At 38.8% G+C, this 25,015-nt stretch overlaps 1 protein-coding gene across 1 annotated transcript in view; it reads left to right on the top strand.

Annotated features, from left to right (window-relative positions):
• Positions 1-468: 468 nt before the first annotated feature.
• KLHL32 (kelch like family member 32) overlaps positions 469-25,015 on the top strand; it is a 118,527-nt gene continuing 93,980 nt past the window's right edge. Inside the window, exons 1-4 of the mRNA XM_054996654.1 lie at positions 469-550; positions 800-890; positions 5,257-5,437; positions 9,893-10,000. Coding sequence (XP_054852629.1) covers positions 868-890; positions 5,257-5,437; positions 9,893-10,000 — 312 coding nt within the window. The 5' untranslated portion in view covers positions 469-550; positions 800-867. The remainder of the gene's footprint in view (positions 551-799; positions 891-5,256; positions 5,438-9,892; positions 10,001-25,015) is intronic.

The raw sequence follows: 25,015 nt of genomic DNA on the forward strand, positions 1-25,015 counted from the left end.
GAAGCAGGTTCCAAGGCTGTGGAATTCCTCCTCTTTGCTGTCCTTCAATGGGCTGCACAACCTTAAATTTCTCATCAAAGTCTCTGGAATTCACTTTAAAGAGATGTTTTTGAGTATCTGATAATGTTAATAGTTTCCTGTAATGCTCCCTCTCTTGAATATATCACAATCACACATGTGTTTTAGATTGACTCCTACATATTTAAAAGGATTATATGATGATCCTTTTAAATATGTAGGAGTCAATCTAAAACACATTAATGTAGTTCTTCTTAGTAGTAGTAAAAGTCCAGTAGCACTTTTAAGACCAACTTTATTGTAGCATAAGCTTTTGAGAACCACAGCTCTCTTTGTCAGATGTAACTACAGACTAACATGGCTAACTCCTCTGGATCTTTCTTAGTGTATTTCTTCTGTTCTCTGTCTTCTGCAGCCCCACTGCCTACCTGAATTGCTACTCTTGGGGCCGTGGTTTGCCTGGAAAATTCATAGCAATTACAGACCCCCCTTCCCATTCTTTGAGAAGAAGTGCCTTTTCTTTATAAAAAGGGTAACTATAATTTACAGTTATTTTTATTTTTGTCTTGCTTTTTATTTTGATTGTTTTTTTCTGTTGAAAGCTACTCAAAATAAATGTTCAAAAAGTAGTATGTGTTTTTTAAAAGCTTATGATGGAAGGATGATTGATGGTAGAATAAAAACTATATGGTTTTTGAATTAGACCTCCTCAAATGTCTACCTTTATAGTCAGCCTCTTGAACATCCAGTTTTCAATGTTGTTTTCTTTCTTTCATTATAGCTGGAATGGCTGCTGCTCTCTTTCCCAGTTACTAAGAAGTGAGAGGTGCAGAAGTGCAAAGTTGAAGGATGCCGTCTGAGGTGTGCCTCAGGTATAGTTCAAGGGAGCTGTCCAACAAGGTTTCATTCAGTATATTTCCCTTTATTACATGCTCACCTAGAGGATGGCAGTGTGACAAAATGCATATATAAATATTCTGCAAAATTGCATCAGTATGACAGTACCAGGGAATATCCGCGAAGAATTGTTTTTGCACTTGTAATAGGCTTCAGTGGTTTTCACTGTAACTTTTGATTCCCCATAGAAACATTTACTTAACCTATAAAATATTTGTTCCTTCTGTGTTTTCTCAGCTCATTTGCACGCTGAGCACATTGACACCAAACGATCTGTCTCCCTGCTGGGGAGGGAGAAGGCAGATGACTGAGCATCATTGTGTTTCTTCTCGTGGATCAGCCACCAGATTGCCATTTAAACTTTGGCTACAGATTGTTTTTATCGTGGGTGATCATCAGTGCAGCAGAAAGAACAGTCAGATTTTTTTTTTTGCCAAGCTCAATAAAAAGAAACAAAACAAGATTTGATTAAGAAATGAACTTGCTGTCAAAGCTGCTGTGGTGGGAATAATGCACAAAATAGGGAAAGGTCATTTTTATGGATTATTGGTCTGATAGCTGTGCTTTTGAATACTCTGTATGTGGTATATAAGCACAAGGTTATTATCTTTAGTGCTCTTTTTTAAAAAAATGTATAAAGCCTCCCCTCTTCCCATTCTTTCTCAAATGTATTGAAGACTTCCAAGAACAATGCATGTTAGATAACTGGACTTAGATGTGTGTGTGTGTGTGTGTGTGTGTATTTGAGATATATATGCACCTACCTTTCTCTCAGTCATCTAGTACCCATTTCAGAACAGCCAGTAAAGAATAATATTAAAACATTAAGAGAGCTATCAAAACCAACCACTAAAGATACAATAAATCATTCCCATTTAGGAAAACATGCCCAGCAATTCCTCATCCAGTGTCAGGAGACTCCAGCCTTTTAAAAAGTTTAGTTTTACATCCCTTGCAGAATTCCAACAAAGTTGAAGCTGCCACAAATCCACGTTCAACTCAGGCTTAGGCTGACCTTCCCCTACCCTGAGGTAAAACTCATCTTTAAGCCTATGAAGCTGTATACTGGGCTGGGAAGCCTCTGGTAGCGTGGTTGATGTTAAGCTTCAACTTTCCTTCTTGTCCCACCCTTAAGGGTTATTAAAGATGGTTACCCAGCCACGTCTTAGTAGGGTGCACAACAGGGGTTTGCACTTCCCTTTAGCAGAAACTGGCACACAAGGCTTGGGGAGGTTCAAAAGGTAACAGAAGGTTTATTTACAGTAGGTTAAAGTCAAAAGGCAGGTAGGCACGTGTTTGAACTTAAATAACAGAAAGGTTTTTATACAGCAACTTCACTGGTGTGAGGCACAAAACACTTCATTTAACACTAGGTTGCTGGCTTTTTTCAGAGGTTGACACTGCTTCACAAATGCTCTACTTTCAAAGCACAGACACAGCACGACTTCCCCTCCTCTCCAGACTTAAGGGTGCTCCACTGAGACAAACCCTTACTAGATACTGGGGAGGTGTTATAGTTATGAGCTATAACCCTGTTCCTGGCACTGAAGGGGAGACTCCTTTCTACCCACTTCCTTGGCCCACTATAATTCCCAGATCTCTCAAGTCTAAGCAGGAGTTAGTGCTGGTTTTTCCCCACTTTAGTCTGAGGACTAACAGTGTTGCACAAAGATTATTTCCTCTCACAGAGGATTCTCTGGCTGACCCTCTCTGGTCAAAAGCCAGACTCCAACTCCCTTTCACTGTCTTGTTTACTCTCCAACTCCCACTGAAAGCTTCCCCAACATCCATCCCCAACTGCCATTTCAGGCTAGCTGCATTGGTGGTGGTGGTGGTGGGGGACATGTCAATCATACTTTCACTTATGGAAATCTCAGCATCTGAAACTGAGTCCATCACAGAAGCCCTCTCAAGTTCTCTGGGAGGTCACTTCAAAAGGCCATGCTGACCAATTTGTCCCTAAGCAGTGCTTTTTATTAACTTTCCTGTGCTAAGGCGCATTGCTTTAACTTCTCTTCTGCCTGTCTTTTGATTTTTTTCTAAAAGTTTTATGGAATGAGACAAAGATAATTAATTCCCTGTATATGCTATGTGGGAGGGAAGGCTGCATGGTATAGCCCGATCTTATCATATCTCGAAAGCTAAGCAGGGTCAGTACTTAGATGGGAGACCACCAAGGAAGGCTCTGCAGAGGAAGGCAATGACAAACCACCTCTGCTTCTGACTTGCCATGAAAGCCCTCTTGCTGGGGCCGCCATAATTTGGGGTTCTGAAAAACCATGTATGCTGGCAAATGACAATAATAAAAACAATCACTGCTTTATGTAGATGCAGCTGTTAAGATAAAGATGTCTTAAGGATTCTCACCCCCTTCCAAAACCCATTTTGAGTTGGAGTGAAAAATTAAACAATTAAGATCCATTTTGTTTATCACTTGGGTGATTTGACTCCAGATCCCATATTAGCATATTTTTAGTCCCATAACTTGAGAACTGGTTGATCACCCCAGCAAATTAGTAGAATGTGTTTCCCAATGTAACCTGCAGCAGTGGTTTCCATAGCGCTTGTAAGAGTTTGTGGCTCTGAGGAAGTCATCTTAGTTATGCATACATAGAAGTAAGTCATGTCAACATTAATGAGTCTAAGGGCCAAACTAAGTATTACAGCCATGGATACCACTTTAGAGGAGAATTTAGCTGTTTAAAAATCACCGTGAAGGCCAGTATTGCAGTGGTACTATGCAATCTTGTTGTCCCCTCTCCCTGGTGTCTTTTTGAATGCTGAAACAGTTGGGAGGGGGCATTTTGGTACTTGAAAAGGTACTGTGCTGCAGGCTGCTGAGCTGTGGGCTTGCAGCAATTTTTAAATGGCTAAATTCTCCTCTAAAATGGTGTTGGCAACCACAGGTTGGACCCATGGCTATCATAACATGTAGTTTACTTGTTTTCTTCCAAGTAAACAAGCTTTGGCTTCAGCAAGTAATTGTCTATTAGCTTGTAACTAAGAATTGGATTTTGCTCTCAAATTACCATTTTAATGTTACCCATGTTCCTTATAGTGGATATTGTCTTCTAATTAAATAGACTATCCTACCCTGACAAGGAATATTCCTGTCTAACTCAAACAGGACACAGTATCTTATTCCAGGACACCAAAATACTGGACAACACGTCCAACTACTTTGTCAGATTGCACAGGGAAGCCATTGAAATTCACAATCATAAGCAAAACTTCAACAGGAAAGAAGAGACTTTAAGAATGAATAGAGCATGGTTTCCAGTTCTGAAAAACACCAGGCTAACAAAAGACTCTACAACCCACAATAGCCCTGCAGAGAAGATTAGCATATCAAGCACCAATCCATATGCAAAATAACCCCCTCAGGATACAGTGAAGCATTAGCACTCCATTAGCATTCCACACCCTGGGAAACCCTTACAGGATGACACAACCCAACCCACCTTTCTGAGTAGATATAAATCATCTGCAAACATCTCCTCCACAGTTTGACACTGAGAGATCCCTGTCTTTCGGTGCTACACCTCTGAAGATGCCAGCCACAGCTGCTGGCGAAACATCAGGAACTACAATGCCAAGACCACAGCAATACAGCCCGGAAAATCCACAACAACCATCAATATTCCTGTGTTTGTGAATTTATAGTTCTTTCTAATCCTGAAATCCATGTTGGTCAACAATATTTTCAGTGCCAATAGCTGTTTGAAGTAGTTTGCTACCATTTCCATTTTACAGATGTGGAACTGAAACTGAAATAGTGGCAACCTAGGGCTGCTTGGTGAATGAGTGGCAGAAGACTGGTTTTATCCTAGTTTTCCAGATTGAAGCCCATCATTATATATAAATCTGAAAAAACAGAAATAAAAATTTTAATAAAAAGAATTAACTTACCCGTTAATGTTGTACTTACTCAGTTTGGTTTTAGTCTCATTAACTTTCAAGTAAATATGTTTATCTTTGAGTGGGGAATATGGGGAATTCTACTACATACATTATTCTTTAGATTGGAACCACTGATCCATTAGCAAAGGTGCTAACAGCTGCAGATCTTCTCTGTGTTCTTTGCATCTGCAGATTATGAGATTCAGTCTATATGTTTGTAACCTGCCTTTCCTCTAAGGAGCTCCAAATGGCATGAATTCTTGGCCCGTAACAGTACTTGTGAGTTGGGTAGGGCTGAACCTACCCAAGATTACCGAGTGAGCTTCTTGGCTGAGCAGAGGGTTTGAACTGGGTCTCCTTGGTTCTAGACCCACACTCTAGCCTGGCTCTCTGAATTATGATGCTATTGATAATGAGTTTATTTTCTTCCATCTTTTACAGTATTCAAGATATGCTGACTGGCCAGAGGCTTTGCCAGTCCAATTCTCATAATGATGCTGTCTTGGCTGCTCTCAACCAACAAAGAAGTGATGGAATCCTCTGTGATATAACACTCGTGGCAGAGGAACAGAAATTCCATGCCCATAAGGCAGTACTAGCAGCATGCAGCGACTACTTCAGAGTAGGTTACTGTAATGATGTTCTTTAATTTCAGGTTGTTGAGTGTGTGTGTGTGTGAGAGAGAAAAACTCATTGTTTCAAAGCTGTTATAAATACATACCATTGGATAGTGATGAAAAGCATCGTATATTTCTATTTTTGCCATTGTACGCAAATGTCAAGATGGATTTTAATAGCAGCATTGGAGTATATCCTACCTTTGTCCTACCACTTCACTGAGTAAAGTTTGAAGCTGTCCTCCAGCCCAAGGTGACTTCAATCCAACCTCAGGATGATTGGATCTACCTCATTGTCTTTCAGCTATTTGGCTTTTATGAATATACTTTAATATTTGGGGAGGGTATGATGTAAGCCCCACTCACTCCTCCACTGTAAGGCCGATTTTCTCTCCAAAACTGTCAAGATTGCTTGCTGTAGCCGAACAGCTTCTGGTAGTGTGTCTCTGGGTCTTCTTGTCCCATACTTAAAACGTATATATTTATGACTTATATTTCAGCCCAAATATTTGGTAGGGGAGAAGCAAGAGCCCACGTCTTCTTCAAATGAAACAGCACTAGAAGCTGAGTAAAGTTCAAAATGAAACAGCAGGTTTATTAAACAGGCAGTGTTGGTATATAGGTAGGCAGGGAAAATAAAGCTGAGGTAAACTTTGATTGTAGTACAAAATACTTCACAAGGATCAGGCACAATAATCTTAAAATGTGGTTTCAGAAGTCATAGATCTTAAAAGTGAGAGGTTGGTAGTTTCAGACTTAGGTTACTTTTAACAAGGTTTCTTCATATATTTCACTTTATAGCTTAGGTGTTCTGATTTCAACACAGCACTATTTACCCTTTATATCAGCCCGGGGTCCTTCTCAGAGCCAACCCCCCCCCCTTTAGACACTAGGCAGGAATTATTCTTCTCCAAAAGACATAACCCTGATCACTTGGCTGAATGGGAATCTCCTTTCACTACCCACGTCCTCTTCCAACAACACACCTTCAGTTCTATCTTGTCTGTGTAAATTAGTGCTTTCTTCCACAGTTAAGTACTGTAACAAAATGTTTTCCATAAACCTAAAGCTGTCCCAGTTAGGACAAACTTTTCCTTTTTCCTCACACAGAGGGTTACTAGTCTGACCCTCCTTGTCAAACTCCAAACTTCAACTCCTTCAACAATTCTGTCAGCACCAATTGTTACCTTTTCATGGGCCAATCGTGGGGGGGGGGGGGGGGTACAGCCTGTCAATGCCGTTCAGGCAGTTTTTTAACTCCCTTCCAGTCTCTGGGTGCTGTTCTTAGTAAACCTTTCAATTTAAAGCCCATTCCATCACAGGGGGCAATCTACATCTACTTTGTTTAGATTTATACAGCTTTAGTGGTGAACCTGCCACTGATTTGCATTTACTGCTTTTTTACCAGTTGTACAAGATTACTGAAGAAATTACTCTTAGAGTAACCAGAGAGTCACTGTGCTAGCAGAATTGCCATATAGTAACTGCATTGCATCAGTCAACGTTTCATCTGTTTGTCTGGTCTCAGCCTATGCCTTATTACTCATCTTCACTTTCCAGTAGTGGTGTGTGATTAATTTCACTGTAGCTTTTTCAGTCTTTCCAGCTGCCTGGAGAAAAAATGTCTTGGTCCTTTCACAGAGAATTAATGGGATGTTACTTACTAGGTGGTGTTATTTCCCTCTATGCCATGAAAAGTTTTAGCTGTCCATTTACACACACAAATTTCTGTTAAAGGGACAGAATATTTTTTCCAGGCCTGTTGGCAAGCCCACTTCCCATGGTGTTCAGCATTGTGTGCATTAAGAAACCATGTGGGTGTGGTTTTCCCATGCAAACGTCAGGCCAAGAGGGAGGACTATGGTTGTATGTTGTTCTGCCTTCAGGTTTTTTTAATGCACACATCCAAATGTATGAACCTCTGAGGGAGTGCTCAGGTGCCTCTGCCAGCAAGTGCAATTTTTAATGGTACACTGGAAAAAAGGTTCAGTTTGTCACTCATGATTATTGAGAATGAGGTTTATTGTTTATTTTTGTCAAATTATTACTTTACAGCTTAGATACTTCCCTCTTTGTTTTCCTTTTCTTCTCGTCCTTGTCATCATTTTTGTGAATATACTTTGAGAGCCAAGTCCCTACTGTCCTAATCCTTCCCTGTTCCTTGACTATATTTCCAGACCCCACAGCATTTGAATAGCTGTGGCAGATGATCAAAATTTGTGGTTGCCTGAGTGCAATACTAAGGGCAAGATGTGATACTGTTAAGGCAACTTCAATGTTTTTTATTGCATTGCAAGCATTTCCAAAACCCTAATCCTGTCTTTTCTTGCTGCATTTGCCCTGTCAACAGAAATGGTTATTCCTCGTGATGTGGCAGACTCATATTTGTGAATCCCTGTGTGTCTGGCTCCTCACACTTCCACTGAGCTTTCATAACTGCAGCTTTAAAAAGCTGCCCTCATTTTTCCTCTCACTGTTCTAGACTTCATAACCAAGGAAATCTGTCCTCTTATTCCCATCACACAGATAGCATTCTGACTTGCTTTTTAATAGTCATTTTAAAGTAATTTAATTCATTATTCTTTGAAGCATACTTCAGCCTCCTTTTACTTTCTGCTTTTGTGTAACTGCTATCTGTTTCCCTAATCCTACCTGCCTCTTAGAGTCTTTCTACAGAAGACGTTTTACACGGGGACACTCAAGTGAAAGATTTTATGCTTCTCGCATTGTGGATATACATGTACTGCTAGGGAGACAGAGTACACTTGAATATAAGACCACACAGAAACTGAGAGCCAAGCCACAAGTGACGCCTGACACAAGTTGGACACTTGTCAGCTTCCCTCAAGTTTTGATGGGAAATGTAGGCATCCTGGTCTTGCAGCTGTAATGGAGAGCCAAGCTGTAAAACCAGGATGCCTACATTTCCCATCAAAACTTGAGGGAAGCTGACAAGTGTCCAACCTGTGTAAGGCGTCACTTGTAGCTTGGCTGTAAGTCACTTGAGCATCCCCATGTGAGATGTCTTGTGTAGAGAGACTCTTACTCTGGTATAGATTTTTGGTTCCTTTTGTTTTCTTTTAGTAGTTTTCAGCTTTCTGTCTGCATACCTTAATATTCTGGCCTTGTTGACTTTTGACTCCTTCTTATACCACATTCTGCAGTCTTCAGCTTTGATCTACCTTTGTTGCTAAGGGTCTGATTATATGATACATGAAATTCTATTTGTATTTCATGTGTGAAACTTGCTTTGTCATTTTTTATTAGCTTTGTCAGACAAGTGCAAGGCTTATCAACCCTAATGAATCCAAGATAGGACGTACTACATGAGGTTTTCCAGCCTTTTATGTTGTTGTTCCACAAGGAATGCTTTGCAAAAATGTGGGTAACTGATTGCATAAAGGATATGTTTAATATGAGTCTCTTGAGAAAAGTGTCAGAATGCTTCACACGATGAAATATCTGAGGATAGATCTGACTACACTGGCAAAGAAGGCATATCCATTGAGTACAGAACATGCCCAGTTTTCTTGATGCTAAGTGGAAACGACAGAAAAAAAATGATCTCACACTTTGAAAAGTCTTATAGGCAATCATGTGCTCTTTTTTACTGCAGTATCTACTTAATACTGAAAATTACAGTGACCTTTATGTTAACTCCAGCATGACTAATCAGGAGCATTTCTGTGTGTTGCTGATAGGAACAACAAGAATTCAGGAAGCTGTTAAACTATATGATAATTAACAAGGGTGTTCTTTGGTAGGTGAAGGCCAAAAGGAGATCACTGAGCAATTGCCGCACCTGGATTATGAACTTGTCAAATTATCTTTTGGGTTTGTTACAGGTGTTAACAACTTTCCCATTGTGGCTTTTATAGCATTGCTTTGGGTAAAGCTTATGGTAGACATTTGAGCCTTTACACTCTTGACAGGTAGGCATCCCAGCAGGGATTGCAGAGAAGTGCTGATTTATCAGCCGGCTGTGCCACACTGGGGAGGAGGGGGCGCTCTGTGTGCAGCAACTCAAATCTGCTTGACTGCAGTCACATATATGTTTGATTAAATCAACAGCACAACAGTGCAAAGGATTTGGATAGCACAGTGCAAGTGTTCAAGGCATTTCCAAAACATTATCTGCAAGCTTTATAAAAGGCTTGTGAGATACACCAGTTTTATTTTCCTTGTATTGCTATTAAATGAGATTGTAATAGAAGGAAGTCGAGGAAGTGCTACTGAAAAATGATGTTGTACTTTCTTTATATACTCCAGGGTTTAATATGAAGACAGTAGTTTTGACCTTTGGTATAGATAATCTTTTTATTAGCCATAATATTAAGAAAAGTTCTTAATTAGGGATAAGAAAATGAACAATAACATATAGGTTTTTTTTCCTGGAATCCCTAAGCATTATAAGTATAAATTATATAAAACATATAAAAATGTTTTATTCTTTCTCCTAGGCAATGTTCAGTCTTTGTATGGTTGAAAGTGGAGCAGATGAAGTGAATTTACATGGCATCACAAGCATAGGTTTGAAACAAGCTCTGGACTTCGCATACACTGGTCAGGTATAGTAACTAGCAATCTGTTTGTAAAACATATGTGGCTACCTCAGAACTGGTAATCCGTTTTCTGTATTGTTTATAGCAGGGGTCCCCAACCTTTTTGAGCTTGTGGGCTTTTTTGGAATTCAGATATATAGTGGTTGGTGCAACCATAAAATGGCTGCTGCAGGAGGAGGATCCAAACACAAAATGGCTGCGGCAGGAATGTATTCCAGTAGTAGTTAGCTATCACTGAATCCTATTGAAACCAATAGAACGTACATTTATAATCATGATCAAATCCCATTATTTTTCTGAGATCATGCCTCATGTGTTCTGACGTTATCCTTCTTGAAGCATTTTAAAATGAGCAAAATAAATATACGTATTGTGCTAACTACGAAATCCTCATTGGGCAGTATCTGTCTTCTTTCTATAGGCATTTAACACACTTAAATAAGAGGAAAAGGGAAGAATGCTTCTCCTCCTGGCTATTCCTTTTATGTGAGCCATTCTGTCATGAACCCATCCATTTTTAACCTGCATGGTTACTTATAACAAGGGACCTTAAATACATGTACAATAAAAGAGAAATCATGGCCAGATTTTGATAGGAACATAGATTATTTTTGGAAATGAACAAAACTTGATGTAGTGATGCTATTGTTAACTTCCACCTGAATTATAAAAATGCATTTAATTGGGAAGATCTGATGACTTTAACAGAAGTTCCAGTTAGTTACATAAAGCCCTTGAGACCTGATGTGGTGTTGTGGCTAGAGTGATGGACTAGGATCTGAGCTTTGATTCCTTTCTTGGCCATGGATGCTCACTGGGTGACCTTGGGCCAGGCGCAAACTCTCAGCTTAATCTACCTCACAGGATTTTTGTGAGGGGAAAAAAGAGAAGCAGGAGGAGAGGAGGAGGAGGATGTAAGTTCCTTGGGTCCTTATGGGGGGTATAAATAAAACAAAATAACAATAAATAAATGTTGGGCAAGCAGCCCAATCATATGTATGCAGAATCAAGCCCAGCTCTGTTTTTAGCCTATCACTTAGCTATTTGCATAGGTAAACTACTTTACATAAAGTCCCTAACTGTATTATTATCATAAGTGTTAAAAACTCAAAAATGATTTAATGTGACAAACCTCACAAAAGTACTTGGCATTAGCATATATTAGGCAGGAGGGGAAAAGAGAAATTTTAAAAAACACATTTACATACAGAGAAAACCCAAGTGGGGAGAAAAGAAGCAAATAGAAAACAGAGTTTGGAAGCAAGAGTGGAGGGGGAAAGGAAATCTTTGGGGAGAAAACGTCTCCCCTCCCCACACACACAGAGGAAACCTGAGTGCAGGGGAGGGGGGATTTTAAATACTATACAGGGGGATGGTTTTCTATTCAGATTATAGGGTTGTGTCATAAGAAATAGCTCAGAGAGATGCCTTGGTAAGGGACAGGAATTATTGGGTACTGTGTGCTGATGTACATACATTCCTACTGGTTAGTTCCACATTGCTAAAAATGTCATGTAAATTAGTTACACTTTGTTTCAGAAAGGTTTCATCTCTGTGTTTCAGCTTTATGCTTGTTTTCAAATTTTCTGCTGCCATACCCTGTGGTATCTGTCCATTGAATGTTGCAATTGTGGATCATACTGTGTTTTGCTTGTGAATGACCTAGCTGTTGATTATATTGTGTTCACTTATAGTATATAATCTGCCTTGGATCTGCCCAGTGAGAAAGATGGACTATAAACAAACAGCAACAACAACAATAATAATACTGTGACTGCAGCTGCCACCAAAACAACTCCCCCCCCCCACCGAAACAACTTTTTACTTCACAGCCTGTCTTATCTCCAATGACCAAACAGAAGCCTTATTAGGCAAAACCTGGCACTCTCCACTTCAAAAAATCACCATAAAATCACTTGTCAGGAAAGGTGTTTGCAGGCTTCAGTAGAACTGTCGGCAGGTGCCATCATACCTGTGGGCACCATGTTGAGGACTCTTAGTTTATAGTATATCTTTGCCTTAGATTGTTTGTTTGCATTGTTCTCTAATTCTGTAATCTTAATCCTATCGCATTGTTCATTGGTTGTTTCCCGCTATCTGATTGTACTGCTTTATATCCTGTAATCCACCTAGAGTTTCAGCAAGAGAGGCTGACCGTAACATGTAAGTAAGGTAAGGTATGATGTATTGTCGAAGGCTTTCACGGCCGGAGAACGATGGTAGTTGTGGGTTTTCCGGGCTGTATTGCCGTGGTCTTGGCATTGTAGTTCCTGACGTTTCGCCAGCAGCTGTGGCTGGCATCTTCAGAGGTGTAGCACCAAAAGACAGAGATCTCTCAGTGTCACAGTGTGGAAAAGATGTAGGTCATTTGTATCTACTCAGGAGGGGTGGGGTTGAGCTGAGTCATCCTGTAAGAGTTTCCCATGGTGTGGAATGCTAATGGCGCCATTAGCATTCCACACCATGGGAAACTCTTACAGGATGACTCAGCTCAACCCCACCCCTCCTGAGTAGATACAAATGACCTACATCTTTTCCACACTGTGACACTGAGAGATCTCTGTCTTTTGGTGCTACACCTCTGAAGATGCCAGCCACAGCTGCTGGCGAAACGTCAGGAACTACAATGCCAAGACCACGGCAATACAGCCCGGAAAACCCACAACTACTAAGGTAAGGTATGGTTCAGGCTAACCTGATCTCAACAGATCTTAGAAACTAAGAAGGATGGGACCTGGTTAGTACTTGGATGGGAGATCACCAAGGAAGTCCAGGGTCGCTATGCAGAGGCAGGCAATGGCAAACCACCTCTGTTCATCTCTTGCCTTGAAAACCCTATAGAGTCACCATCAGCTGGCTGTGGCTTGATGGTACTTTATACACATATACACACACACACACATAAATAAAAGTGTGAGGTCTTTCACACAACCAAATTGGCCTGTGAGTGGATCCAGCGTGGAATTGCACTGCATATGCCTGATTTACAGCTCAGCTATGTTACACTGCAACAGACTACTGGTAGCTTTCCGATCCATTTTATCTTTCCCCACAGAGAAAATGTAACAGTGGTTCAGTGTCTTTGTCTCCTTTGCCTGTCTAGTAAGTGCTCTATTGAATGTTAGTTGTCGATAACAAAAGCTTTTTTCTGTTTTGCAGCATGTCATGCTACTTTACAACCATGCCCTTTTTTATTTTACATTCCTAAAGATTTATTTATTTTATTCAACTTCGAAGATGTATTTCTTGTGACAGTGATTTTTGTTGGCTTTGGGTTTAACTTGCCTCTTCAGCAATCTGTGTTTGTTTGTGACATGTTAACTCCCTTGGATACTGAAACTTCTTCTTTTTTTTTTTTAATTTATTGGTGAGTATACTTTTCAAATTCAATACATACATTCCCTCAATATCTAATTAACCCTATCCCCCACCCTTTTCCTCCCCCCTCTCTATCGACTTCCAACAGCTTTCCAACCCTTAACCCCTCTTATTACTTAATAAATCCCTTACTCTAAGCACATTCTAATTTTTTTCCCCCCAGGTATTCTATCATATATATCAAATATCCTATCAATATAATATACTTCTATCAATTATGCTATCAAATATTCTATCAGTATAATATACATCTATCAGTTATACTATCAATATAGTATAGATCTTATACCCCTCAGTATAGCAGACCAGTATAATATAGTATAATATATAACAGAAGTCTTAATTTAAACATATTCTATTTCTTTTAAACCTATATTCTATCAAATATAGTATCATCATTATAATATGTATTAAAACCCCTACTGTGTGCCCTGCCACCAATGTGGCACGGCATACAACACCGTACTACACACTCATTATATAATATACAATCTGATCCACTAACATTATAGTATATATAGTATACCCCATCAGTATATTTATTTAACTATTTCCTTATTCATATATTCTAAAAAAGATATTACTTATCCTAACCTCCCTATCTTATTCTTTACAAAATCAGTTCTAATTTTCACCCCTTTTCTACTATATTGTAATCCAAGCTTAGATTAAAATAGATATAAATTGGTATAATGGTAAAGTCACTTCTCTCTTCTCTTTAAAATGTCTTATTTTAAAAATTCTCAAACTGCCACAGTTCTCCTTTCACATCCCATTTTTTTTCCAAAAATTGTTTCAATTTCGCCCATTCCATCAAATACTGTCCCGGATCCAGGTCTTTGAGTTTTCTTGTCATTTTATCCATCTCTGCCATGTACAACAATTTATAAATCCAGTCCTCTACAGTAGGTACTTCTTTCATTTTCCATTTCTGCGCATACAGTAATCTTGCTGCAGCTGTCATATAAAATAACCATGTTTTATTTTGAACTGGAACATTCTCCATTCCCAAGTTTAGTAGCAGCAGTTCTGGGTTCTTATTTATTTGGGTTTGTAACACCTCATTAATTACTTCTATTATATCTCCCCAGTACTTCTTCGCTACTTCACAAGTCCACCACATGTGGTATAATGATCCTTCGTGCTTTTTACATTTCCAGCACTTATCTGATATATTAGCATTCCCCAGTGCAATTTTCTTCGGTGTTAGGTACCATCTGTATATCATCTTGTATACATTTTCTCTAATATTCGTACACGTTGTAATCTTAATTGTATTCTTCCACAAGTGCTCCCATGCCTCCATTGCTATTTTTTTATGAAAATTTATTGCCCACTTCACCATCTGTACTTTCACTACTTCATCTTCAGTATACCATTTTAGAAGTATCTTGTAGATCTTTGAAATGTGTTTCTTATCTTCTTGTAGCATTACTTCTTCCAATTCTGAGTTTTCCATTCTTATTCCTCCTCTTGAACAGTCCGATTTATAAAGATCTCTAATCTGTCTGTATTGAAACCAGTTATAACAAGGAGACAATTCTTCTTCTGATTTTATTTTTGGCATTAAATATTGTATTTGTATTATCTCCTTGTAGGTTAAGCATTGCTGTTCGTTCTCGACAGTTCTCGGGTCTATTACTTCATACGGGACCACCCAAGAGGGGATTTGATCTTCCAGATACATATTTCTTCCAAATTGTGAAGAGGCTTCTTCTAATATAATGATGCAGAAACAGAGAGTCCGCTTTTATTTTATCGTACCATAGGTATGCATGCCATCCGAATATTTTCTTATAACCTTCCAATGCCAGAAGTTTGCGATTTTTCAACATTATCCAATCCTTTATCCATGTCAAACAAATTGCTTCATAATACAGTCTTAAGTTGGGCAGTTGCAAGCCACCTCTTTCTTTCACATCCTGTAACACTTTCATTTTAACACGTGGTTTCTTGCCTGCCCACACAAAATTCGAAATTTTTCTTTGCCATTTTTCAAATTGTTTAGAGTCTCGGATAATCGGGATCGTTTGTAACAGAAACATCACACGAGGTAGAACATTCATTTTTATTGTCGCGATTCTGCCCAGCCATGATAAATTCAGCTTGTTCCACTTTATCAAATCTCTCTCTATTTGTATCCACAACTTCTCATAGTTGTTCTTAAATAAGTCTATATTTTTTGCAGTTAGTTCAATTCCCAAATATTTTACTTTGTTTGTTACCTCGCAGTCCGTTAATTCCATCAATTCTTGTTGTTTCTGTTTGGTCATATTTTTGCATAGTATCTTCGACTTCTTTTTATTTACAAAAAAACCAGCCAGATCTCCAAATTCCTTTATCTTCTTTATTACCTTTGGCATATTGTCAATTGGATCCTCTACAATCAACATTATATCATCCGCAAATGCTCTGACCTTGTAGGTAAACTCTCTTATCTTTATACCTCGGATTGTGTCGTCCTCTCGTATCTGAATCATCAATATCTCCAAAATCAATATGAACAGCAATGGAGACAATGGGCAGCCTTGCCTTGTGCCTTTGCTTATTTTCAGTTTTTTTGTCAAATCATCATTCACTACAATCGCTGCACTTTGGTCTTTATAAATTCCTTTAACTGCTTGTATGAACTTTTCTCCCATTTGCAGCTTTTCCATGGTGGCGAACATAAAGTCCCCGTTCAGATTGTCAAATGCTTTTTCTGTGTCTACGAAAAAGAAACCAACCTCTTTATCACAATGCTTATCATAGTATTCAATAGCATTTATTACTGTTCTCAGATTGTCTTTAATTTGTCTATTAGGTAAAAATCCCGCTTGTTCATCTGCAATGAATTCCGACATCCATCCTTTAATTCTTTCCACCAACACCTTTGCAAATATTTTATAATCATTGTTCAACAAAGAAATTGGTCTATAATTTTTAACATTAGTCAAATCTGGTCCTTCTGTTGGAATCAATGATATGTTAGCCTCCTTCCAAGAATCAGGAATCCCTTGATCCTGCATAGCACCATTCATCACCTCTTTCAGGAGAGGTGCCAATTCTTGGCCCATTATTTTATAAAATTTTGCCGTTAGTCCATCTGGGCCTGGCGCCTTCCCCAATTTTGTTGATTGAATAGCTTCTTTTATTTCTTCTTCTGTCACTTCCTTATTCAATTTCTCTTTCCATTCTTCAGAGATACTGAAACTTCAATGTGAAATATGCACAATTCTGCATTTCAGGTTTGAATATCTGCTCAGATTTTAGATATCTTTTCAAACGGTGCAAGGCAAATGCAGAATATATGTGTAACATTATTTCGCTTTGTGTTTGTGACCTTGTTCAGGGCACTGTTGTGCATTTCAATTTAAAATGCAAGACAGTCCTTGTCCTTCCTTCAAGTAGGTGGGGCATCTAAAAGTGAGTGGTGAGACATCTAAAAACAACTACTGATATGGAATAGGATGGGGTGAGGTATGGTTTTCAACAAAATAGTCACTGATCCTATGGGGATACTTTTTTGAATTTCAGTCATCCCCCTGCCCCCCAATCTCTTTCTCTCTGCTATCCCAGTGAAACTTGGTATGTGTTTTCTTGAGAATTCCCAGTTTTATTTGAGAAAGAATTGTCTAAGATTAGAGATCCAAAAATTACATATGTTGCTCATGGCTTCTTCTTCCTTAGAACCTTAGAACATCCAGTAAAAGTTGCTGTGCAAGGGCAAAAGCTTTAGAGAGCTTCGAATTGTTCAACAGTTAATAAACTATTGAAACTTTGGACTTGATGAGTCTCTGCCAATGGCAGTTCTAGTACCATTTCTAAAAAGATTTTTGTATGGGTCTGTATCCCAAGATTATACATTGCTTGAGTGCCAAGGCCTCTTTTGTGTGAGCTGATGCAAAATGTAGAACTAGTAAGTCGCTATCAGTGGACATCAATGGAATTAGAATGGTGCAGCTCTTCTTAAAATGGCACTGAAAGTCACCCAACTTACCATAACCAAAATGGAACCATAAGATTTGATCCCGAGCTGCCTTTCCACTAGGAGTAATCACTTCTGCTTGAGGAAGAGGGAGGGCAATTTTTTCCAACCTCCCCCCCCGCCATAGCCCTCCATGTTGACCCCACTCATATTCTAGAACCAGAACATTTACTAGGAAAAGCAACAAAGTGAAACTAAGCAGCACAGGGAAAATCTTATGGAACAAAACACTGCCCCTCAGACTTATGTAGGGGATCCAGTTGCGAGCCGCAGTGGGGGGGGGAGGAAAGTGAGGTGCATGGTGGCCGCTTGTTTTGGGGAGGCGGGGAGGCTTCCTGCAGCCTCTGTGGGCAGCTCATGCTGCTCCAATTTAAATTCTGGGCAAGCCAATCAGGGCGGGCTGGCCTGTCTAGTGGGGACAGAGAAAGGGTGACAGACCTGAGAAGCCCACTAGGTATCCCACTAATTATCGTCCAATAGTTTCCCCCCTCAGCAGGGGGTCATCAGCTGCCAGGCGGGTCAGCGGATGCTGAGATTCATGCCTTATGCAGCACCAGTGCTTTGCAAGCTGTAAATCAATAAAGATATGGCCTCTTTCGACTCCATCAGGGTTGTCTGGTGTTTTATGTCACCTACCCCTTGCATCTCCTTCCCCGTCCACACTGGGCCTGCAAAGCTCTTTAAAAAAGCCCAGAACAGATCTTTTTGTGATCTCTTCCTAGATTTTTAAAGAAATGCATGGCTACTCTTCTGCAGCTGGTGAGGTACTGGTAACTCACATGCTACTTGTTAGAGACTCTAGTCTAGATAGGTTCTTAGTTGAGATGTAGGTTAGGCAACCCAGTTGCAATAAAGAATTAAGATCTATGCTGATTTGGCCCCATTAATTTTACTGAAGTTCAGCTGGTTCCAGTGATATTTCAAATTACAGCTTCTTCTTGCTGTACAGAAATGTATCTACTTTTTAAAACAATATCTGTTAGATTTTTACTTATATAAATACATATGCTATCTATAATGAGCTACGTTGTTTATTTTATCTGAGCACATTTTGAGATGCACCATGTTATGCAGAAGATTCAACTGAAATTATTTTGAACAATTTGTGAATATAAATTTAGGGATATGACTTGTATTGTATTGTAACAACATGGGCTTAAAATATTGGAGGATCTTACATCTCATGGGATGTCTACCTGAGAAATGGCTTTTTAAAATTTGAATAGCGGCTGTTACTGCAGAGAGAAACCTCCATGCCCATGAAGTGACTAAAACCCGTTGAAATGTTAATGGTGAACATCGCGAGACCTACTGTGGGAAGTTGGGAGACAGAAAGTGCGTAACAACAATAGAGTTGCTGGAGAGTAGCGGCCCTTGCTGGAGGGCAGGAAGAAGGGAATCGCTATTTTTGAAAGGGGAAGGGTCGTGGCCTCAGCGGAAAAGGAAGTAGGCCATCTTGGATTGCAAAATCATAGAGAAACCATAGAGAAAAGACGCCCGACATTTTGGACTCTTTAAAATTTAATTTTTGCAAGAAGACCGGGACATTTGAAATAAAAGGACATTAAATTTTACGCCACGGAGTTAAGGAAGAGAGCGGACTCGTGGGAGCGAGCCAAAGCAAGCCCCACGATGTCAAAAAAAGAGTGGCAATCGGCAATAGAAAACCTGGATAAAAAACTTTTAGATGTGATTAAAGAACTTAAGGACACGAAATTGGAGCTGATTAAAGAGGTTAAAGAGGTTACACAGACAGTAAAATCGGAGCTGTCAGAAGTGAAAAAAGGTATGGAAACAATACAAAGTGAACTACAAGGAACGCAGCAGAGAGTTAAAACAGTAGAAGACGCGATGGAGAACTTAGCAGACACGCAACAAACAGAGATGAGACTGATGAGGGGGAGAATGTCAGTTGCAGAAACTAAACACATGGAGAAGCAGTTACGTTTTCGTGGCTTGCCAGAAGTGGAAGGAAAGTCAGCGCAAGAACAGATGACTGAGGTGTTAGCTGAATACCTGGGGAAGGAGGAGGAGGAAGTTGTGGCTATCCTAGATGTGGCATATCGTGTGAATTCGAGAATTGCAACCCAGAGGAAATTACCAAGAGACGTGATTGTGCAGTTTACGACACGAAATATGAAAGAGAAGATTGTGACAAAACAGTTTCAAGATCCATTGGAGATTGATGGCAAGACAATTATCATAATGAAGGGATTACCCAGGTCAGTGTTATCAGATCGGAAAAAATATAAAGTGCTAATTCAGATCTTGAAGGACATGAAAATTAGGTACAGATGGGAGTTACCAGAAGGTGTGTCCTTTGAGTTTGGAGGGGCCAAAAAGCGCATCAGATCTGAGCGAGAGATGGAGCGATTTATAAGGGACAATGAAAAAGACTTACCAACAAGACTATGAGTATGGAGTGTAAAGTTTTATCTTGGAATGTAAATGGACTAAACTCACCGAATAAGAGAAAAAATATTTTCCACTGGCTATTAAAACAAAAATGTGACATTGTTTGTTTGCAAGAGACCCATATCAGAAAGCAGGATGTAAAATATTTAAAATCAGGAAAATTGGGCAAAGAATTTGTAGCGGCCTCCAACAAGAAAAAAAGAGGAGTGGTGTTGTACATAAAAGAGGAGCTACAGCCAAAATTTGTAATGAAAGATGTGGAAGCCAGATTTATTGCAGTGGAATGTACTTGGGACTTAAAGAGACTGTTGGTAGTCGGAGTCTATGCACCTAACGGTGCAAAGGAAAGCTTCTTTGAGGATTTGAGGAAGCAACTAGATGATCTTTCATACGACCAGATAATTCTTGCCGGAGACTTCAATGGAGTGACGAACTTGGAATTAGATAAAAAGACAACAACTGCACAAAAGAAAAGAGGACTATTACCAAAGCTCTTTTTTGACTTGATACAACAGGAGACTTTAGAAGATGTATGGAGAAGAGAATATCCTAAAAGTAGACAATTTACTTTTTATTCTGCAAGGCACTGTACACTATCAAGAATTGATATGATCTGGGCCTCAAAAGACTTAGCGTTATGGACTAAGGAGGTAGAAATAATGCCGATGGTAGGCTCAGATCATAATCCAATCATGTGGAAATTAGGGAAAAGGAGAAAAAGGAAAGCATGGAGAATAAATGAGGACTTGCTACAGGAAGGAGAGAATATAGAGATGTTGAGAAGAGAGACAAAGTTCTTCATACAATACAACGTAAATAAAGAAGTACCAACTGACAAAGTTTGGGACGCTTATAAGGCGGTTATAAGGGGCATACTAATGGACTTAAATGGTAGAGCAAGAAAAAAGAAAGAGGAGAAAAGACAAGAGATTGAGGAGAAAATAAAAGCCAAAGAAATACAGTTAAAAAAGAGACCAGGGAAAAAGAAATTATATCAGGAAATTAAAATACTTCAAGAACAGTTAACAGCAATGAATAATAAGGAATTGGAGTGGAATCTTAAAAGATTGAATCAGAAAGCGTTTGAAGGTGCAAATAAACCTGGGAAGTATTTGGCATGGCAACTGAAGAAGAGAAGGGAAAAGAAAATAATAAATAGAATTTGCGAAGATAATAAAACGTATTTGGAACAGACTACCATTAGTAGAGCCTTTTACAAATTCTACGCTAAGTTGTATAATAAGAAAGAGGTAAATAAAGAGTCAATAGCGTTATATTTGGAGAAAATGAAACTTCCAGTAATTTCGGAAGCTTGGAGAAATAAACTGAACAGTGAAGTAACAGATGAACTAAACAAGGCAATACAATCTGCAAATCTAGGAAAGGCGCCAGGGCCAGATGGACTTACAGCGAAATTTTATAAGGTAATGGCCAATGAACTGGCATCATTCCTAAAAGAGGTGATCAATGGAGTTTTAAAGGACCAGCGGATTCCAGATACCTGGAATGAAGCGAATATATCATTGATCCCCAAAGAGGGCCAAGACTTGACTAATGTGAAAAACTACAGACCTATATCGTTACTTAACAATGATTATAAAATCTTTGCGAAGATACTGGCGGAGAGACTGAAGGGGTGGCTTTCGGAAGTCATTGAGGAGGAACAAGCAGGCTTTTTGCCAGACAGACAAATCAGAGACAATTTAAGGACAGTGATTAATGCTATTGAATATTATGACAAGCGTTGTGACAAAGAGGTTGGTTTCTTCTTTGTCGATGCTGAAAAGGCGTTTGATAATTTAAACTGGGACTTTATGTTTGCCACTATGGAAAAGCTACAATTGGGAGAAAGATTCATTAGAGCAATTAAGGAAATTTACAGAGACCAGACTGCAGCAATTGTGGTGAATGATGAAGCGACTAAGAAATTGATTATAAGTAAAGGAACAAGACAAGGTTGCCCGTTGTCTCCACTGCTGTTCATTTTGGTATTGGAGATCCTGATGATACAAATACGACAAGATGAAGAAATTCGAGGAATTAAAATAAAGGATTATTCATATAAGGTCAGAGCATTTGCGGATGACATAATGTTAATTGTAGAAGACCCATTGGAGAACATGCCAAAAGTGATAGATAAGATCAAGGAGTTCGGAGATTTGGCAGGTTTTTATATTAATAAAAAGAAGTCAAAGATACTATGCAAAAATATGACTAAGCAGAAACAACAATGGTTAACGGAAATAACGGATTGTGAAGTAACAAGCAAGGTGAAATATTTGGGAATCGAACTGACTGCTAAGAATATAGACTTATTTAAAAACAACTATGAAAAACTATGGACTCAGATAGAGAGAGATTTGATTAAATGGAACAGACTAAATCTGTCATGGTTGGGAAGGATTGCAGCAGTTAAGATGAATGTGTTACCAAGAGTAATGTTTTTGCTACAGACAATACCAATCATCAGTGACTCTAAGCAATTTGAAAAATGGCAGAGAAAAATATCAGACTTTGTATGGGCAGGCAAGAAGCCTCGAGTGAAAATGAAAGTTTTACAAGATGCAAAGGAAAGAGGCGGAATGCAACTGCCCAATCTAAGACTTTACCATGACGCAATTTGCTTGGTGTGGTTGAAGGAGTGGATGACGCTAAAGAATAAGAAATTACTAGCCCTAGAGGGATATAAAAAAATATTTGGATGGCACGCATACTTATGGCATGATAAAGTAAAGGCGAACTCGATGTTCCTGCATCATTATATACGGAGAAGTTTATATATAATCTGGAAGAAGTATCGAATCTATCTGGAAGAAGGAACCCCTTTGTGGGTAGTTCCATATGAGGTGATAGATCCGAGAGCTATTGATAATGAGCAACAATGTTTAACTTATAAAGAAATAACTAGAACTGAAGAATCTAAACTCAGAATAAAGACTCAGGAGGAATTATCACCTTATTATGATTGGTTCCAGTATAGACAGATTAGAGATTTATATAACTCGGACTCTGTAAAGGGAGGTATACGAACAGAAAACTCGGAACTAGAGCAGACCCTTTTTAAAGAGGACAAGAAAAGAATATCTAAGGTATACCAAGTACTGCTGAAATGGTATACTGAGGATGAAATAGTTAAAGGACAAATGGTGAAATGGGCCATAAATTTCAACAAAGAAATAACAATGGAGGCATGGGAATACTTGTGGAAGACTACAATGAAGATAACGACATGCACTAGTATTAAAGAGAACATTTACAAAATGATTTACCGTTGGTACATGACACCAAAGAAGATTGCGCTAGGGAATTTGAACACTTCTAATAAATGCTGGAAATGCAGGAAGCATGAGGGCTCCCTCTACCATATGTGGTGGACGTGTGAGGTAGCTAGGCAGTACTGGGGGGAAATAATAAGAGAAATGAGTGAGATTTTACAATTTCAAATTAATAAGAACCCAGAACTCCTGCTACTAAACTTGGGAATGGAGGGAATTCCAGCCCATCATAGGACGTTGATATTTTACATGACGGCAGCAGCTAGACTTTTGTATGCGCAAAAATGGAAAATACAAGAGGTGCCAACCATTGAAGATTGGATCCACAAATTGCTGTATATGGCAGAAATGGACAAAATGACAAGGAAATTGAGAAACCTGGACTCAGGACAGTTTAACACAGACTGGGAGAAGCTGAAACAATATTTGGAGAAGAAATGGGAGGTGGGAGGAGAACTGTGGCAGTTTGAGAACTACTGAAGTACAATAAAATGTAGAGGGGGGTGACTTTACCGGGGAGGAGAAGAGGTAAAAGAGAATTTCTAAGCAGTTATGATATTAGATTGATATATATAGAATAATAAATAGAATATTGATAGAAAATAATTAATCATAAGGGTTAACTATAAGGATTGATTAACCAATAATATTTTCTTTTTGATTCCGTATAGTGTACCAAACTGAATATGTTTATTTGAAGCTGTATATGAGTCAAATTGATTGATATCATATATAGACTTATGATTGAAGGGGAATAGAAATACTAATGTAAACAAATATAACTAAAATAGAAAGAAGAAGATAGAATGAATAACACATAGAGTATAAGTTAAACTGGTTGATTTATATGAATGTATGGGTTACATAGTCTATGATATATAGAAATATTTGAAAGTGGAATAATGAAAAATGGGATAAATTGTTTATCCATTATGGAAAAAGGGACTCATAGTCAGGGTACAGAGTATTAAAAATAGTTAAAGAAGTATTGCTTAGAATAAAGGGAGAATATATATTTGTTAGATAGAGGAATATATAAAGAGTAAGGGAAAAGGGATAAAGGGTTGGAAAACTGTTGGAAGTCAACAAAATGGGGGGGGGGGAAAGGGAGGGGGTTAGAAATTGGGAAATGGGAATATTGACTGTAATGTGTAAACATTTGATCCTAACCCAATAAAAATTTTTTTCAAAAAAAAAAGAAATGTTAATGGTGAAAATTTCAAAGTATTGTGTGGGTGTAATCCAGAAATGCTATTAACAAATAATTGGATTTGTGCATGTGCCTCCTACACACTGCTGTGAAAACTCTGAGTCACAATAAGTTTTGGTCAATCAGTACAGTATTATCAAGGGAACTAGGTATTTCCTTTCCAGATGGGAGAGCTCCCTGTGGTAAACAGTAACTCTGTTGTGTTATTACAGCCCTAGTGGATGTTTTAAATAATGTTAAATGAAACGATGCTTTGGTCAGGAGCAACAAATCTGAAATTCCAGTGTCCAGTTTCCTAACTCTTCTGTCTTTAAAAACCCTTGGTCACAATGGTTCTGTATCACTATGAATGAACAGTCTTATTTTCTGTTAAGAATTCAGCTTCGTTGTCCTAATTATGGTAATAAAACTATTGCATAGTTCAGGATTCCTCAGTGCAGCATCTGTGGATGCCATGGTGCCTGCTATATGTTTCAAGAAAGTAGGCAGAATAATTATAAAATCAGAACTATTTTGTTTTTCCTCCTCTGCTGCGATCTTCTCGTGTGTGTTTAATCCTCCACTCCCCCCCCTTGAAAGTCTTCTCTCTGTGTGCATTTATCCTTCCTTAGCTTTCTTCTCTCTGTGTATGTGCGTTACCCTCTGTTTCTCTGTTTGGTAGTCTTCTGTGAGTGTGTGTTTTATCTCCTCCTTTCCCACCTTGGTAGTCGTGTGTGTGTGTTAATCCTTCCTTGGTTGTCTTCTTTGTGTGTGTATGGTCTCCTTCAGTCTTCTCT

This window comes from Eublepharis macularius, chromosome 1 (genome assembly GCF_028583425.1).
Source record: "Eublepharis macularius isolate TG4126 chromosome 1, MPM_Emac_v1.0, whole genome shotgun sequence".
Lineage (NCBI taxonomy): Eukaryota > Metazoa > Chordata > Lepidosauria > Squamata > Eublepharidae > Eublepharis > Eublepharis macularius.